Source organism: Micropterus salmoides, unplaced genomic scaffold (assembly GCF_014851395.1).
Source record: "Micropterus salmoides isolate LMB-PRFRI ecotype aquatic unplaced genomic scaffold, ASM1485139v1 Ms_hic_scaffold_16, whole genome shotgun sequence".
Classification (NCBI taxonomy): Eukaryota; Metazoa; Chordata; class Actinopteri; order Centrarchiformes; family Centrarchidae; genus Micropterus; species Micropterus salmoides.
In genome coordinates this window covers 1,190,727-1,208,323 of record NW_024040707.1, presented here as the reverse complement: position 1 = coordinate 1,208,323, position 17,597 = coordinate 1,190,727, and the positions used below count along the sequence as shown (strand labels likewise).

At 45.0% G+C, this 17,597-nt stretch overlaps 1 protein-coding gene across 1 annotated transcript in view; it reads left to right on the top strand.

The window, feature by feature from the left end:
• Positions 1–17,597, top strand: part of plxnb3 (plexin B3) — a 117,645-nt gene that overhangs the window by 56,575 nt on the left and 43,473 nt on the right. Inside the window, exons 3-4 of the mRNA XM_038722620.1 lie at positions 15,555–15,947; positions 16,038–16,764. Coding sequence (XP_038578548.1) covers positions 15,571–15,947; positions 16,038–16,764 — 1,104 coding nt within the window. The 5' untranslated portion in view covers positions 15,555–15,570. The remainder of the gene's footprint in view (positions 1–15,554; positions 15,948–16,037; positions 16,765–17,597) is intronic.

Genomic DNA, 17,597 nt, shown 5'->3' with positions numbered 1-17,597 from the left:
CAGTGACGTGTCCCCTTCAGTTTTTGAAAGCATTTGTTAGAAATGTTCTGAAAAATATCTTCCAACAAGAAATCTTAAAGAGGTGGGATTCTGCTTTTTGGCTTTCCCCCTCTCCTTTATTGAGTTATTTCTCTTTTTTGTGCTGTAACAGATTTGCAAAGTGAAAAAGCCCAAAGGGAGTTCCCATCTCCCACAGAGACTCTGCTCTGAACTGAAAACAGCTCGTTTGCAGTCCAGCCCTTCTTCCACTTTATACCGAAATGCGCGTCATTATGCTCGCCAAGCGGCTAGTTGGACACGCCATCAAAAACACCGGTGGAAAAACACATTGAGCTGCGTATGTGCAACTCCCAACAAAGGTCTTGTAGAGGTAAGATGCATCACTCGGTAGCTAAAACGGAGCGTTGAACACACAGGGTGAAAAGAGGAGCTGCAGCAATGTGCAGTATGGCAAAAAATATGTTGTGTTTTTTGAAAATGAAATGTAAACCTGTTCTGACCATATGACCACTTTAAATAACAAATAAAAATGCTTTGAGAGGTTTATTTGCACATCATAAAACATGCAATGCAATTTAAATATAGAAGAAACAAATCTGCACCATCCAAACATGTAACTTCAGCTAAAAAGACAAGCTACCGATTACTACATTATATTCCATTCCATCTTTATATATTTATATTAATATAATTGAATTGTCACCTGCCACCTGAATTTAGTGTGATTCCCTTTATATAAATAGATATTTCTACCATAAATTTGTGCAGAAAATGTCTCCAGAATGAAGGAACTCCAGTGTTTAAGTCTCAATCTTCCGGGGGAAGACTTATTTATTTCAGCGCTGTCTATTCTTCAAAATGCTGTTAAAATCTTCTCGTCTTGTTCTCGGGACCCCAGTATTGTTCATCGTCTCTAGGGCTGAACGATTTTGAAAACAAAATCTAATTGTGAATATTTTGATTTACATTGTAATTGTGATGTGAGTTGATCAATTTCACCTAAATACTCTATTTTTTATTGAAAAACATATATAAATGATTATTTTTTGATCTGTACCAAACTAAGATGTTTTAAGTCTACAGAATATGATGCGTAGGCCAGGACATCTCTGCAGCGCGACGGTATTTCATTTAAAACATTTTGCCTTAAACAAATATTGCAATTTAAAAATCGCAGTAGGCAATCCTGCGACATACCCCTAATCTGAGCCCTTAGGTTGCCACCACTTTTCAACTCAAAGGGCCAGATTTCCTAAAGGTCTGCGTGAGTAAAAACGTGTGCAAACTTGATATCACCAGCAAATGAACACGTAAGCTGATCTACTAACGGTGTGCACGCAGAGTGACCTCTTTCAAAAGATAGCAGCTGTTGTTCATTTATTACTTTTGCCTTAATGAATATGCAGTTTGGGGCGTTTCAAGATAACCTGCAAACACATTTATTTACTACACGCAGTGTGATCTAACAAGCATAAAAGCATTTTCATGTGAGTGCAGCAGCATCTGTATTTAATACGTTTGAAAGGAAGGTGCAAACCAAGTGTTGCAGAGATGGCTGCTGTTATCGATGCGAGAAGGAGACACAGGCGTAATGAAAGAAGACGTAGAGAAATGAACAATATTAGATATTATTATTCTATATCCAATATATAGAAATACAATTATTTTATTTATTTGATGAACTTTATGAATAGAATAGTGTTGTTGTATTTTCCTTTAGCTTTGGCCAAACTGTTGTTTTAACATTCATGCCAGTAAAGCAAATTTTGTTTCGACCTGACTTCTTTTCTCCGTGAGATGGAAGAATTTAGAAAGTTGCGTGGGGCTGCGGGGAGCCCCCAGCTGCTGCAGTGCATGGATCAGGTGTGAAATTCATCCAGCCAGAGGGAACGATCACCAGCTGTTCACAGCGTGTTGGTCATAACAGCGTCACAACCCGTTGTAGGTATTGGAGAGGGAATGGGGCGTTGGGGCGTCCACGGACAGGAGATCGCGGAGCGGACGGTCGGTGGTCGTTACCTCTGGCTGGATGAAGCACGATCTGCTGACATTTCCTGGCGTACTGCATCTGTTTCTGCTGGGGTTTCCCAAAGCAGTTTTTCAGGTGTGCTGTCCAAGTACTTAGTGCCATCTCAGGCAGGATGGGCAGGTACAGACGATTTCCACTGAATGAAACAACAGGTTTTTACGCAGTGGCTGTTTTCCCTCCCGACTCTCCATGGCGGAAACCCTCATTTAAATACATTAAATACTGCTCCTGTTGTCCTCTATGCAATAATTCTTAGTAAATCACCCATAACAGGTACTAAAATTGCACGTGCAATATTTTAGAATGCACACGCAATTTAGTGCTCTTTACTCAGGATGTTAGTAAATCCGGTCCTGTGTGGGTAAAACCCAGTGGGAACCCAGACTTACAGGCTCTTACAGGTGCAGGCTATGAGAAGCTCCAGGTTACAGGTCATTTAAGTTCTCTGTAGTGGAAAAGGTCGGTCCGTCCTTCAGCCCGTCCTCCTCACTGACAACAACAGGACTGATTACATGTTGGTGGTCAGTGATGTGGGATATAGAACTGCACCTCAGTCCAAATGTAATCATCGTCTAATTCCTCCGAGTTTCAGATATTTTTAGACCGTGAAGATGTTGTTTCCCTCCTGCGGGGAGGACTGAGCGTCTGCTGTTAATCTGCTCTGTGATCTGCTGTTATTCACTTATTATTCTGATCTTCTGTTCTGGATTAAACTGAGGAAAATCTCTAATTCTTCTTATTCTGATCTGATCTTCTTGTCAAACACAGAACGCTGCGTGTGTTTACATCTGCTGTCAATACAAACAGGTTTTAATCCAGATTAGAGGCAGAGGGACGGGAATAGCAGCTCCGCAGCCTCGTCATCAATACAACTAACCGGCATTAACTGATGATTATGTGACGGCGCAGAGTTGCTGTTTAAAACTCGATGGACGCTCCCCCTCAGTCTGAGGAGAAAAGAGGAATTAGCTTCATTCAGCTCGGATCGGATCAGAACACAACGGCCCAGAATCAAACTGAGTCCTGCTGCAGGAAATAGTTCAGACTGAGACAAAGAAATCTGCTGAGGACAAAGAAAAGTCCTGCAGTTTAACACAGACAGCAGGGTTATTTTAGGCTTAGCGCTCAAACGCTGCATCCAGCGTGTCCTTTTCCACTGCTTAAAGGACACGTCTGTGTGTCCACGTGTGTGTAATCATCCCTCCTGTCCACTCTCCCTGTGAAGTGACCTCTTCCTTATGTTCACGCATCGACACCGAAAGGCTGATGTTCACTGTGAATATGGGAGCTGGCGTTGCAGCCCAGTGGCGCCCGCTGAGCTGCAGGGATTTTATTTTACAGAGTTGTTTACCGTCGTCGGCTCCACTCGAGCAGCGGCTCTCAAACTTTTTCACGTCAAGGACCCCTGAAATGACACAAAGTAGTCCAGGGACCCCCATTTGATTTTTTTCCTGGAATTATAGTGAAAATAAATGATTCCCCTTTTTGCTGGGGACCCTCTGGACCCCCTTCGACGACCCCTGGGGGTCCCCGGAGCCCACTTTGAGAGTCACTGCACTAGAGGGCTGAGGATCACTTCCCCAGCTGAGACAGGAACACAATGATCGGTCTATTAAACAGTTTCAACAGGGGGAAAAAAAGACTGCAACAAAGCTGTTCTGTGCTCGAGCAACAAACTGTGCAACAGGAAATGAACTTCCGACAGCAGCTACGTCGCGACGTCCAGCCGGAGCAGAGGGAAGGTAAAATAGAGCTAAAAGCTTCATGAGACTGACTCTACTTTGTATCTGACAGTGAGATCTGTGCTCTCAGTGAGTCAGTTGGTTTCTGTTGTTGTTGTGATGCTCTGTGACGTGAACACTCCTGAGCTGGAAAAGGGGGTGTTTTTCCCTGTTCTTCCTGTTCTGCCAATGTTGAGTGAAAGCAGCAGCAGCCCGGGAATGTTTATGGGAAAGGTGCTAAAATATTGGATAAACTACAATAGTAGATAGTTTTCAAGAAACCTACCGTCCTGATTTACGGCGACACACGGCAGCCAAAAACACAAAGTGTTAGATTTTAGGCAATTTTTCTTCCTTAACATTTTTTCCTTCAGACTAGAGGAAAGAAAACGTCCAAAATACAGTTTTAGTAGTTTATTTTACTTCAGTTTGTCTCTGTGCGTCTGTAGATTTCTACTAAAAGTTAATGCTTCGCGTCCTGCCGGTACCGTTGGAAAGCTCGTTCTCGCTGTCTGATCCAAATATGGTCGTTTCCTTTGTAGAAGCAAAGAGTGGTGAAAGTACAGAGGTGGATTTATAAACATGAAATCTGATTGGCTAGTGTCGATTTCTGATGTGATTGGTTTAGATCCATCACTTTGATACTTCCTGGTTTAGCTTTCTGCGGGCGGCTGTTACTCAGTTATCAGTTTTGTCGTGTTGTTTTTTAAGGACTTTCCAGTTGTCTTCCTGACGATATTCTGAAGGTTTTTACAGATCATTCACAGCCTAAATTATAGAACATTTTATCCCCAAAAAATTTTTTTTAATGCCTGATGACAGTATTTTTTCATTTATGAAATAATAAAAGGAGAGATCTAAAATTCCCTCTGTAGAAACATTTGAGTCTAATGTGTCAACAAAATAAAACAATAATTTTGGACCTGACATGCTTAGTGTGATTAATGAACCAGGAAAGTTTCACGGTCAGTTTGTTGAGAGCTCGTTCCCGATCGTAGCTTCGGTCTGAACGACGCGATGTGAATGCAGCACGAGTCCACTTCAGCGTCCGGAACACCTGCACCTCGGCGTCCTCCTCAGACTCCGCCCACATTTCCAAAAACCCCAAAACAAAACGAAAACCTCCTCCTGCTGCCACGCCCCTTCCTCTCCACTGTAACCACTGCTGGTATCGGGGGACGGCGTGTTTGTGTTCATACAGCTCGTTTTGTCCCTGCAGCAACGAGGTGCGTCACCATGGTGACAAATTGACTTCCTGTGGGGACGCCAATGATGATGACGGTGTGTGTGTGTGTGTACAGTCAGCTCTGTGACACACACACCAAAAACGGTCTTTGGGAAATGACTTTTCTATTTTGTGACAACCGCTGACAACATTCATAACACACACACTTTAAATCCCAGCAGGATTCAAAGTGTGTGTGTGTGTGTGTGCGCATGTGTGATAGTGTGTGTTACGGTTGTCACACACCCTCGATGATATCAAACCGTCCTCGCCTCTCAGAGCGCCGGAAAATATTCATGAGCTCACCAGGGGAGTGTGTGTTTATGTGTGTGCACGTGTGTGTGTGTGTGAATAATAATAAAGCAGAACAGACGACAGAATTACCCTGAACCAGAAAAAAAGACAAAGAAGGAAAAGTAAGAAAGAAGAGGGAGAGGAAACAAAGAAGAAACAAACAAGGTGGAAGTACTGAGTGTACTACTCAGCTAAGGTCAGCCTTGGTACCGCAGTCCGGTACCACAGTCCGGTATTCCTGAGACCTCCAAGGCAAGTTTATTTGTACAGCACATTTCAGCAACAGGGCGATTCAAAGTGCTTTACATAAAAGCGACATGGAAATATAGGAAACGACTTTTAAAACGTATTTAAATGTGTCAAATAAAAAATAAAAACAAGTTAATTTACCTGCCAAATCTTTTTGTTCACCTTTTACTCTAATGGGTTACATATAATCAGGCTTTTTGCTTTCCATTGTTTTGCTTTTTTTGATTTCCCACCTCTCACACCAGTCAAACCTCGTACAATATTTATATCCTCTTAATCACGATCATCACTGTGAATCCAGATTGTTTGCGCTGCAATCTTTGTAAAACGCTCCCTCCTACTCGGGCCTGTTGGGACTCGGTCTGGCTACTTATGAGAGAGAGTTTCAAAAGCAAGTTAATCTGATTTTAGAGATATTTTATCTTGAAACATCAGCTGCTGGTAGGAACAGCTGGATCAGTGCATCAGTTATTATTGCTCCCCATTTGTCTTGTTATGGCACACCTCCCCAAAAATCTAACTGAACCACAAGAACTGTGATTGGCTGGAATTTCCTGCTACACATTTCCGGCTTGTTTGGAAGAGTGGAACATGATTGTTGAGAGGGGGTTTCCACAAGGAACATCCGTAACACCACTTCTTTTCTCAATTTTTACTAACGACCTTCCCAAAGTCAGCTCTTACTGTAAACTACATGTGTATGCTGACGACACTGTGATTAACACATCTAATTTCAACAAATATACAATTGAAGGATCTCTACAACTTGACTTCACCTCCATTCAGAAGTGGGTTTTTCTCTATAAACTATTACTGAATAAGAAGAAATCATGGTATGCTGTTTTGAGAGTCTCAGCGGTACCTTAAATTTGAATAATTCAATTCCCTCTTACCGAAAACAAGCATGCACCTCATCATACTCCCTTAGACACACTCAGCAACCTTTCTTTCTTGTCCCCAAGACAAAGAAAGAAATCGTCAGAAACGCCTTTTAATATAAAGCTCTATGTATTTCTGTGGGTGATGCAGGTTTGTGGGAATGTTGTGCGGGAGGGTTGAGAGCCTCTTTCTTTTTCTATGAATGTACGTCTCCTGTTTGTCTCTTGTGATTGTGCTTCTTTGATTGTATAACCACTTTTGTGTTTTGTGTTGGACCCCCTTGAAAACGAGATTGTTCATCTCAAGAGGTTATCCAAAAATAAACTTACCAGTTGCATACAAACCCCACCACCAACTAGCGTTTTCGCGCTGTAACTGCAGAGCGACTCACCAAGTGTAAAAGCTATGACGGCTGCGGCGAAGTATAAACTCGCAATTTACACAGCAATGAACAGGATTTCTCACTATTGATAATCATCATTTTATGAGGGTGACAAATGTAATCCAGGTGTGATTCAGACAGGCGTGAGAACGGAGAAGACGAGCGACAGATGAAAAATGAACGTAGCCGCTCGCTGCAGCCATAAAAACCGCCACACCTGCTGTGTTCAGGTCAGTCTGCTGCTGCTCGGAGGCTCCGCAGCCAAAAGTAGGACAAACTGAGGGAGAGTCCCAGAGAGCGAAGAAGAGGAAATGAACAAAGAGAAGAAATTTAACTACGCACACACACACCGTAACACACACAGCTGTATATATGTGTGTGTGTCGGATTCTGTCATCTCTTTGAAGAGCGAGTGTGAGAGTCAGCAGCAAACCACAGAGATAATATGGGGGTGGAGGTGTGTGTGTTACTGTGTGTGTGTTAATGTGTGTGTTACTGTGTGTGTGTGTTACTGTGTGTGTGTGTGTGTTACTGTGTTGCAGTGTGTGTGTTAATGTGTGTGTTACTGTGTGTGTGTTAGTGTGTGTGTGTTGCAGTGTGTGTGTGTGTGTGTGTGTTACTGTGTTGCAGTGTGTGTGTGTGTGTGTGTTACTGTGTTGCTGTGTGTGTGTGTGTGTTACTGTGTTGCAGTGTGTGTTACAGTGTGTGTGTGTGTGTGTGTGTGTGTACTGTGTTGCAGTGTGTGTTACAGTGTGTGTGTTAATGTGTGTGTTACTGTGTGTGTGTTAGAGTGTGTGTGTTGCAGTGTGTGTTACAGTGTGTGTGTGTGTGTGAGAGCCCGAGGTAAGGCAGCCTGTAATCATCACCTCGGCGTGCTGAAAGCAGCCTGTCCCTCATTTACATACGGGGGGGAGGGGGGAGAGAAAAGAGGAGTGAGATACAAACTGCTGCGTTTAACAAAGTAAACTGCTGAATGTTTCGTCGCTGAAGACACACCTGCCGCTTCAGTGGTGTTACCATGGTTACGTGCAGGTTAATACACCTGGAGCGCTGATTCGGGAGAGAAGATAAAGCAACGTTATGTAAAGTGTGTTTTTATGTCTCACAGCTGTGGTAAATAAGCACGGCTGTACATGTGCATTCCTTATGACGACATTACTTTACATCTTTGCTAACAGCCAAACGTCAAGACACAGCGAGCAGCTAGTAAGTTATTACCGACCAGTCCAACAGGAAGAAGAAGGCCAGCTCGCCGTCTGTCCTGCAGCCTTTCAGCTCTTTTAGCTCAACGAGTAAAAGCCAGTCTGATATTTACGCTCGTCCTGTTGCTCCAACGTCTTCTTCGGTCTCTTTGCAGCCTGACATCGATACTGAGATTACTGAGCTAGCTCCTTCCAAAGATCTTACGCTGTATACGCGTCTCGCCTCTCCTCATAGCTCGCTGAAGAGTCGTGTTGGTGCTGTAAAGTGTAACGCCGTTTGTGGTGACACACCGGTCAGTCAGGTTTGTGGACTACCGCTTTGAAGCCTCCAGTTTGACATTTTGGCCATGACCATCTTGGTTTATCGGAACCAGACGTGAGCATATTTGGACGAGGGGGTGGAGCTAGCTAGCTTGGTTAGCAAGGTGCATCTGTAATTCACATTAACTGTGATATTAGCTGGGATGCTAATTTTAGCTAGCAACAAACAGGTTTAGAACAAAACATACTTACTGAAAAATGAGCAGCTGACTCCTGATGAGCTTTTTCAGCGGCGCTGGTTAAACAGAGCAGCAGATACGAGTCGCCTCTATCCTGATTGACAGGTCGCCAATCAGCTTGTAGCCCCGCCCTAAAGCCTCCCCTGCTTCCTGGTCTCTGTTCCTCTAAATGGGACCATAATTTACTAAATGAACTGTGCTGTGTTGAAGAAGACTTGAAACTAGCGACTGAGACCAGAAACTCATCAGGAAAGTGTTTACTGAGGGAATAAATCAGCTGACAAGTAGAAACATTTTCTTAGAGACTTCTTTCTGCAGCCGCTGGAGTCGCCCCCTGCTGGCTGCTGGAGAGGACGCAGGTTTCAGGCTTAGTTGCATCACACAGAACTTTTTCTTTGAGGTTTTACATCAGCAGGAAGTGTTTTAAATGATGAAGTCTTAAGAGAAAAATCTGATCAGAGGCTGAACTGCACTAACAATGGATGTTTGACCTTTGACCTCAGCTGACAACTGCTCTGTTTGGTATGAATACACCAGCTGCTGCACACGCACACAGCGTTGGCTGGGTGTGGCTCGTTCCTCCTCAGAATCCTTTGAGTCTGAAATAAAAACACTTTATACTGTCAACAGAGAGAGACGTTCGTACAAAGACAGGCGGGGAGGCAGACAGACAGGCAGCTGATCTGAATTCAGCAGATGAAACATGCATTTATTTTCTCTCTCTCTCGAGTCTTTTTCCTCATTTTTGACTTTAACGCTCCACCGCCTCCAGCTCTCTCTCTCTCTCGTCCTTCTTCTGTCCTTCTCATAACCTCTCTCTCTTTCTTTCTTCCAACTTTAACTCTCATTTTACTTCCTGACAGCCTGCAACTTTCTCTCCCTCTCTCTCTCTTTTTCTGTCTCTCTCTCTCTCTCTCTCTTCAGCTCTATGAATTATAGATGAACCTCTCTCTACCTCCCCCCTCTCTCTCTCCCTCCATCAGGCTGAAGGAGGAAATTATTACCATACAGACAGACAGGCCGCCATTGTGTGTGCGTGTGTGCGTGTGTGTGTGTGAGAGGATGTTCAGCATTACCATGGAAATGTTGAAGCATGAGTGTGTGTGTGTGTGTCCTGAGGCCTCTCTGGGTGTTTCCCAGCATGCACTGGGCAAGTTAAACAGCAAGTGTTCGTTCAGGGTTTCAGCCTGGACCAACACACAGCGGGAGGGAGGATAGAGCGAGCATGAGTTAAAGAGGAGAGAGAGAGATGAATAGGGTTTGGTATCGGAGAGAAACAGTTTTTTAATATTACTGGATCATACAGTGACGGGTTCACACCTAAAGGTCCGGTTCCTGAATCGAACCAGCGCCAGAATGATGCTTTGTTTTATTTTCCAGCCGGTCTGGTTTGTGTTCACAAATGCAAAACCTCAAATTATTTTTGGTCATACAATCAGCGGTGAAAAAGACAAACGACAACCCTCTAAATTTCATCTTGGAGCTCCATCAAGTTGGTCCGCAGTGAAAATCGGCCACTTTCGAGGATCTCCCATATGAACGTCTCATAGCGAGTATTAAATAATTTAATAAAGCAGACATTTCTAGAGAGAAACTCTGCACCAGACGTCTGATCACAGATCGTACCACCACTTGCTTGTGTTTGGCAAAGTGAAGTTACTGCAAAAAAACAGCAGCTTATGTTTTGAGAATCTGTTTTAATCTCCTTGGATGAATGAATCAGTGCATTAGGCTAAATCCCTACATGCTACATTAAAAAGTTCAATAATAAGGTGCCAACTTTCATCAACCGTAAATATTACATATTATAATAATTAGTCCAATATTATTGTTATTATATATGATGTATTTGTTTTATTTGACAGGTGTACCAATGGCGAATGGCGTTCACACCGGAAACGAACCGCTCCAGAGTTCACTTGACGGCGGTACGAGACCCCCTATTCGCGGTTGTTTGGTGCGCACCACAGTCCGAGTCTGCCCAAACAAACCGCACATAGTAGGTCAACGCTCCAGGGTTTGGTTCAGCCGGACTGAACAGGGTCGGTGTGAACGTACCCCAAAAGAACTTTAACCAGTCCATCAGTGTGCAGCGCTGTCAGCGCCCTCTAGAGGCTCTGCTGTTAATTGCAGAACACCATAATCAATCTCTCTAATAATAATAATAATAAGTCATTTAGCTGACGCCTTCATCCAGAGAGGCTTACAAGGGTAATATCGCTCAGGGACACAATAGTGAACATTACATTACATTACATTTAGCTGACACTTTTATCCAAAGCGACTTACAACTGCTGTATATGTCAGAGGTCGCACGCCTCTGGAGCAACGAGGGGTTAAGTGTCTTGCTCAGGGACACAATGGTGGACGGGTCACAGTGGGAATCGAACCCAGGTCTCACACACCAAAGGCATGTGTCTTATCCACTGCTTCAACGGACTGGTGGGTGGGGGAGGGGACGGAGTATACAGGGCCCTCATGTGAGAAGAGCCCATAAAGATACTAGAATGAATAGCCGTGGATGTGGGGAGGGACCCATTGAGAATAACTATGCACAGGGCCCAGATTTGTGTGCGGCGGCCCTGCACATTTTGAAAAAACTGCACTGCACTAGTTGTTTAATAAAGAAAATCTTATTTCTACAGCACTTCTCAAACCACCAGTGTTTCCACTTCTTGTGGAATATTAGACCTCTGCTCTGCTGGGAATCACTGGACCCTCATTACGCATAAATATAATAAATATAAAGGTAAATCTTTATTATCCTCGAGGGACAGTTTGTTGCACAGCCAGCAGCACAATCAGCACGACCAACACATAAACCATTCACACATAAAAAACCCAAACATAAACATGAGTCGCTGCTGTTCAGGAGGCTGACAGCAGCACACACAAATTAGCAGATTTTATCTGCGACCAGATGGGAGCAAGCTGAACTCCCCGAACGAAACGTGACCAGGGTCAGCGAGGACTGAACGGAGCTTCTTCCTTGTTCTGACTTTGTGTATTTCGGAGAAGTCACAGTCCTACAAATCCTTCCAGCCTCTTCCTGTTGTTCCTAATTTGTTTCTCCACATCACCTGACATCTAAGACGCAGAGCATGTGGAACATAATGAGACACAAAGCAAGAAGAACGATGTATTGATAGGTTAACAGGTAGAGATGTGTGAATCTGAGCTCCTCGGGCAGAGTAATGATCCTGCCGGTGGTGAGATCACGATTTGTCCTCCGTCTTTGCAGCAGTGACGTACAGCTGGGTGAGCTGCATGCCTGGACTCTTTTCACCTTGACATAGTCCTGCAGGTTGTTCTCTGATGATCTCAGGTGAACTCAGAGATGGGAAACTCCTGGAATCATAAAAACTCCGTCCATCTTCTGCCTCTTATCGCGTGCCGGGTCACGGTGGCAGCAGACGTCTCGCTCCACAGCATACTATCATATAGCAGAACCTGTTCTGCAGGTAAAAATGTTATTAGAGAGCTGGTTACAGTAAACAATCTCTGAAAGTCATTTGAATTATTCAGGAAAGCGTTCAGGAAATATACAACATTTACTGACTTTGGCAGATTACCGACCGATGTAACCAACAGGAACACAGTTAATGAGTAACGTAAATTTATGTCACTCTGTGTATTATTCCGGAGGATCTATTGACAGAAATGCAATATACCACCGTAGCTTCTCCTGCTCGCTTGGAAAGGGAGGGGTGAGCGGAAACCGATGGTGCATTCATGTAGTGTTGGAATATCAGAATCATTTTTTCCTCCTTAAATCTGTCAAATCTGTCAAAATCTGTGTTAGTGAGCACTTCTCCTTTGCCGAGATAATCCATCCTCCTCACAGGTGTGCCTTAGGCTGGCCACTATAAAAGGCCACTCCAGAATGCGCAGTTTCACTGTATTGGGTGGTCCGAGGGGGGGAGGGCAGAAACCAGTCAGTATCTGGTGTGCCCACCATTTGCCTCACACAGAGTTAATCCGGTTGTTGATTGATTGTGGAGTGTTGGTCCACTCCTCTTTAATGGCTGTGCGAAGTTGCGGTCAGGTCGAGACCCCGATGAGGATGACGAGCATGCAGATGAGCTTCCCTGAGACAGTTTGTGCAGAAATACTTTGGTTATGCAAACCGATTGTTGCAGCAGCTGTCCGGGAGGCTGGTCTCAGACCATCTTGGAGGTGAAGATGCTGGATGTGGAGGTCCTGGGCTGGTGTGGTTACACGTGGTCTGCGGTTGTGAGGCCGGTTGGATGTTTTGCCAAATTCTCTGAAACGCCTTTGGAGACGGCTTATGTTAGAGGGGCTACAGCTCTGGTGGACATTCCTGCAGTCAGCATGCCGACTGCACGCTGTGCTGTGTGATGGAACTGCACATTTTGGAGTGGCCTTTTATTGTGGCCAGTCTAAGGCCTTTTATTGTGGCCAGTCTAAGACACACCTGTGCAATTCCCATTCTGTCTGATCAGCATCTTGATATGCTTCACATGTGAGGTGGATGTATTATCTTGGCAAAGGAGATCTTTGAGTTCAGCTCATGAGTGGGGGCAAAAACAAAAGTGTTGCCTTTATAATTTTGATCACGTATTTTGCGAACATGTAATTTGTAATCTGGTTATAAAGGTTAGTTTGCTGTCCACGTAGTGTGAACTGGATTTCTGCGTGTTGTTTATACGCTCTGATCATCCAACACATCTTTGTAACAGCGTCCATGTTGATTCCACATTCTGATTTAAGAGCACATGAACACACACTGAAGTCGGAAGAACGACTTCTCAAATGAGACCATTCAAGGAGCACCTGACTGCACCGTGAGCCACTGGTTGCAATTTGCTACCCTCACCACTAGATGCCACTAAAATTTAAACACTGAACCTTTAAAAAGATATTGATAACTTTTATTTTATTTAAAAGATGAAGAAAGATGAAATAAAAACTTACCTTGTTTTATTTAATATATTTTTTTTCAACTAAAATTATTTTCTTTATAAGAACCAGATCTTCAAAGTATTTTCGTCTTACATTTCGGACCAAGACGGTATTAGTCTCAGCAGCATGTGAAGTTTGCCCTGATGGTGGCGCTAGAGGAAAGATCAGTGAGGTGGTGGATCCTCTGGAGAGCAGGAACATGTCGGGGTCCCGGTGAGTCTGGAAGACGAGCCGAAAGAAACCAGTTTGAGACCAGTTTTAAAAACCAGTCAGGAACCAAACCACCGGAGGTTTGAGCCGTTTTTCACTGCGTTGCCGTGGATACGGGTGTGTTGCCATGGCGACGTTATTCCACAGTTTGACCGTCGGATGAAAAGTGTGAAGCAGCAAAATATATTTTATTAATAACTTCAAAAAAGGGGGGAAGAGACACATAAGGAGCTCTGCGGGGCCGAGCTTCACCTGCTCAGGTGAGTCGCTCGCGGTCCGGCTCGCCGTTCACATGGATCTCTTTGTGGGTCGAAGGTGACTCCTTAGAGGATTTAAAATGAAAAGCTGAGATCACAGATCAGTTTCAGGCTGTTCTGTTGTAGCTGAGCTGATTCAAATAAACCACCTGCAGCAATCTGAGACCGGATCCATCGTTCCACTTAACCAAACACGTTCCCCAGTTTCCTCTGTGAGGATTTGAGGTCTTTTGTTTGTTTCGGATTGTTGGTCGCTTTGGACTCTGGAAACAACATATGACATGTCGCTGTCACAAAAGGTCCAGTAATTAGGAGATTACTGAATGAAAAAATGATCGATAGATGCATCCTGCTGAGGATGATCTGTGGCTTTTAGTTTGTAGGAACCTGACGACATCTGATGAAAAAGATTTGGAGACGTTTCCTGTAAAATGTCTTTTATTAAAAGTGCTGAGTTTGAGCTGGATGACCTCGGACCTGTAAATGAAACAAACATTCATCTGTCTGATAAACTCTCACGCTGCAGTCACTGTGTCCTTAGACAGCAACAACTCTAATCTGCATTCCCGTCATCAGAAAGTCTCTGGTTTCCTTTTGTGGCTAAATCTGCAGGACTCCTGTCACAAGTGTTTCTCTGGTCTCTGTCCCTGCGTGGCCCGAAGCCCGTCTGAGCTAACGGGATCAAACTGAGCGTGAATCAGCTGCAAAAACCTTCACACACCTGCAGCTGAATGTGGGGCCTGAGCCGGTTCCAGCGGGAAACCAGACACGTAGCCGATATTAGATCCTGGTATTATATACAAGAAAAGGTTCCTCAAGGGGAAACACAGCTTGTGTTATCTGAGCTGATGACCTTGGGTTGATTTTTGACTCTGGTATTTGACAAACAGATAAACTCGTCGGTCTGTGGAAAAGTGGAAAACGCTGCTGCCAGGTTTTTAACTGGTTCCTGATTTCCCACCTCAATCCAGTTAATTTTACAGTATGGCTGGGCGATCATATGACATCAATAATTATCAGGATAAATATTAATATATTACTATATATAGACGCACAGGGAGGGGCGGGGCTGTGCGGTGAGGGGGAGAGAGGAGCAAACGCCGGCAGAAATTAACTCAACATCGAACTATATATTATACCGATATACCGCCCAGCCCCGCCAGTCGCTATGAATTTATTTATCCATTTGTCTTCTATCAAAGCAATCTGGCTGTGGGCCAGAAATTGCCGCCCGCTGGCGCAGGCTGAAGAGGTTTTCTTTAATTTCATTATCAATTAAACTTGTAGGAAGCAAGAGATGAGGAGGAGTTGGTGCAGCATTTAGGAGAATTTAATTTGTGGAAAATGTGAAATCGGCGTTAAAGGGGATTTTGCACTTTGTGACTTGCCTGGATGTGAATGTGTGTGTCGTGCAGCATCCAGCAGTATGGCTGCTGTGGGCGAACAGGTAACCGCTGGGTATAATGGAAGCGTTGATGTGATTCCACTGTGACTGTGTTGTTAAATGTGCGGTCGTTGTGACGATAAAGGCCGGTCCTGTCCCGTTTGATCTTTCTCTTCTTGGACCTCTGCAGCTGTTTGAAAAGCGCTTGTGTCGGCCGACGTTGTAGAAATAAATGTGACCTCTGTGACTTCATGTTTGCTGCTGAGTTGTAATGTCGCTCTCTCTCTCACCTGCGGCAGGTAAAGAGGAGCTGCCATGTTGGCCTCCTCCATCCTCCCGTTCCTCCTCCTCCTCATCCTCCCCCCTCCCTCCCATCCCGCCGATGTCTTTGTGGAGCTACATGACGCCCCCCTCTCTCACCTGGTGCTGGACCCGGGGACGGGGCGCCTCTATGTGGGTGGGGTCGACCACCTCTACCAGCTGACCTCTGACCTGGAGGTGATGTCACACGTGAGGACCGGCCCTCACCTGGACTCCCCGGACTGCCTCCCCCCGATCGTGCCCCAGGACTGCCCCTCGGCCACGCCCACGCACAACCACAACAAACTGCTGCTGGTGGAGGCGGGGCAGGGGGCGGAGCCAGGGAGTCTGATCGTCTGCGGTTCGCTCTATCAGGGGATCTGTGACAAGAGGTAACGCAGTCTATGGTGATTTATGGTCATTTTAGAAATCAAGCGACAGTGAGCTGATTGGATATGATTTCTTCTTCTCTGCTCCTGTAGGAGTCTGTCCAACATCTCTCAGCTCATCTATCAGACGTCCAACCCCGTCGACACTCAGTACGTCGCTGCCAACGACCCCCGAGTCTCCACCGTCGCCGTGGTGATAACCACAGAGAACAAACAGGAGGGGGCCGGCGGCGTCCTGCGTTTGATGCTGGTTGGTCGAGGCTACACCAGTAAAGGTCCCGGTGATATCCCGCCCATCACGACGCGGCGCCTGTTTCCCGTGGTCCCACCTCGCCGGGCGTTCTCTCAGGAGGAGGAGCTGGGGAAGCTCGTCGTAGGAAGTTACTCCGAGTACAACAACCACTTTGTGAAGGCCATCGCCCACGGCAACCACGTGTACTTCCTGTTCTCTCGACGGGACATGTGGCACAAGAAGGAGTACCGGACCTACGCCTCCCGGCTCTGCACCTCCGACCGCAGCTTCTACTCGTACGTGGAGGTGCCGCTGCTGTGCCACGGCGGGTACAACCTGGCTCAGGGGGCGTGGTTAGGAAACCACTCGGGTGAACCCGCCCTGTTCGTCGTCATGGCAGCGGGACAAGCATCCACGCCTGTAGCGACCGCTCGCTCGGCGCTGTGCGTTTACGGGATGGCGGAGCTGGACGCCATGCTGCGGAAAGCACAGGAAGTGTGTTACACGGAGGGAGGACGAGGAAGCAGCGGACAGGAAGAGGCCTACATCGAATACGCCGTGTCATCAAAATGTCTGAAATTACCAAAGGTGAGCACGCAAGGTTCAGCCCGGATGGTCCGTAAGGGTTCTGTACGTCGAGCTTTAGGACCAGCTTTGAATCTACGTTGCGGTTGTGCCGCAGCCCATGCTTCGCCGCCTGCGCCGCACTGCAGCCTGACACACACTAAGATTCGATAACATTTGGAAAGTCCAGAAGAGCTGCATCATTATCATTTTACCCCCATTCAAGGAAGCGGAGGGCTAACAGGAAGTTACTCGGCCCGACCAGCGGAAGTCGAGACAAACCAAGCAGAGCCTTAAACCTGCATCCTCTCTAACGGCCAGCAGGGGGCGACTCCAGCAGCTGCAGAAAGAAATGGGATAAATAGAAGCAGGGCTGGGCAATAAAACAATAATGATAATTATCACAATATAATTTTCCTCAGTAACAAAATAACAAATGTTCAATATATCGTCAGCAAATATTTGATTTAATTCATCAGAAACAAAATAGCAAAACAAATTAGCACTTAATTTTTATATTAAGATGTTTATTTGGTTGAAGAAAAGGTACTGAAAGAAGAGTTACTAATCATATTTTTCAAAAAATATCATATTTCAAAATTATATTAAATAATATTTTTTGAAAAATAATTATTTTGAATGTTCAACCTCAGATATTTGAAGTATTCTGATGTTTGGCATCAAGTGTTTGTCACGTTCTGACCATAAAGTAGAGTTTAACCTCACAATTAACCATCTGGCCCTTCAATTTATATTCAAGGGCAAAAATCAGACTTTAAACTTGAAAGAAATAATAATTTGATATTTATCGCGATAATTATCGATATCGAGTCATATGAAATGTTTTTATCGTGATA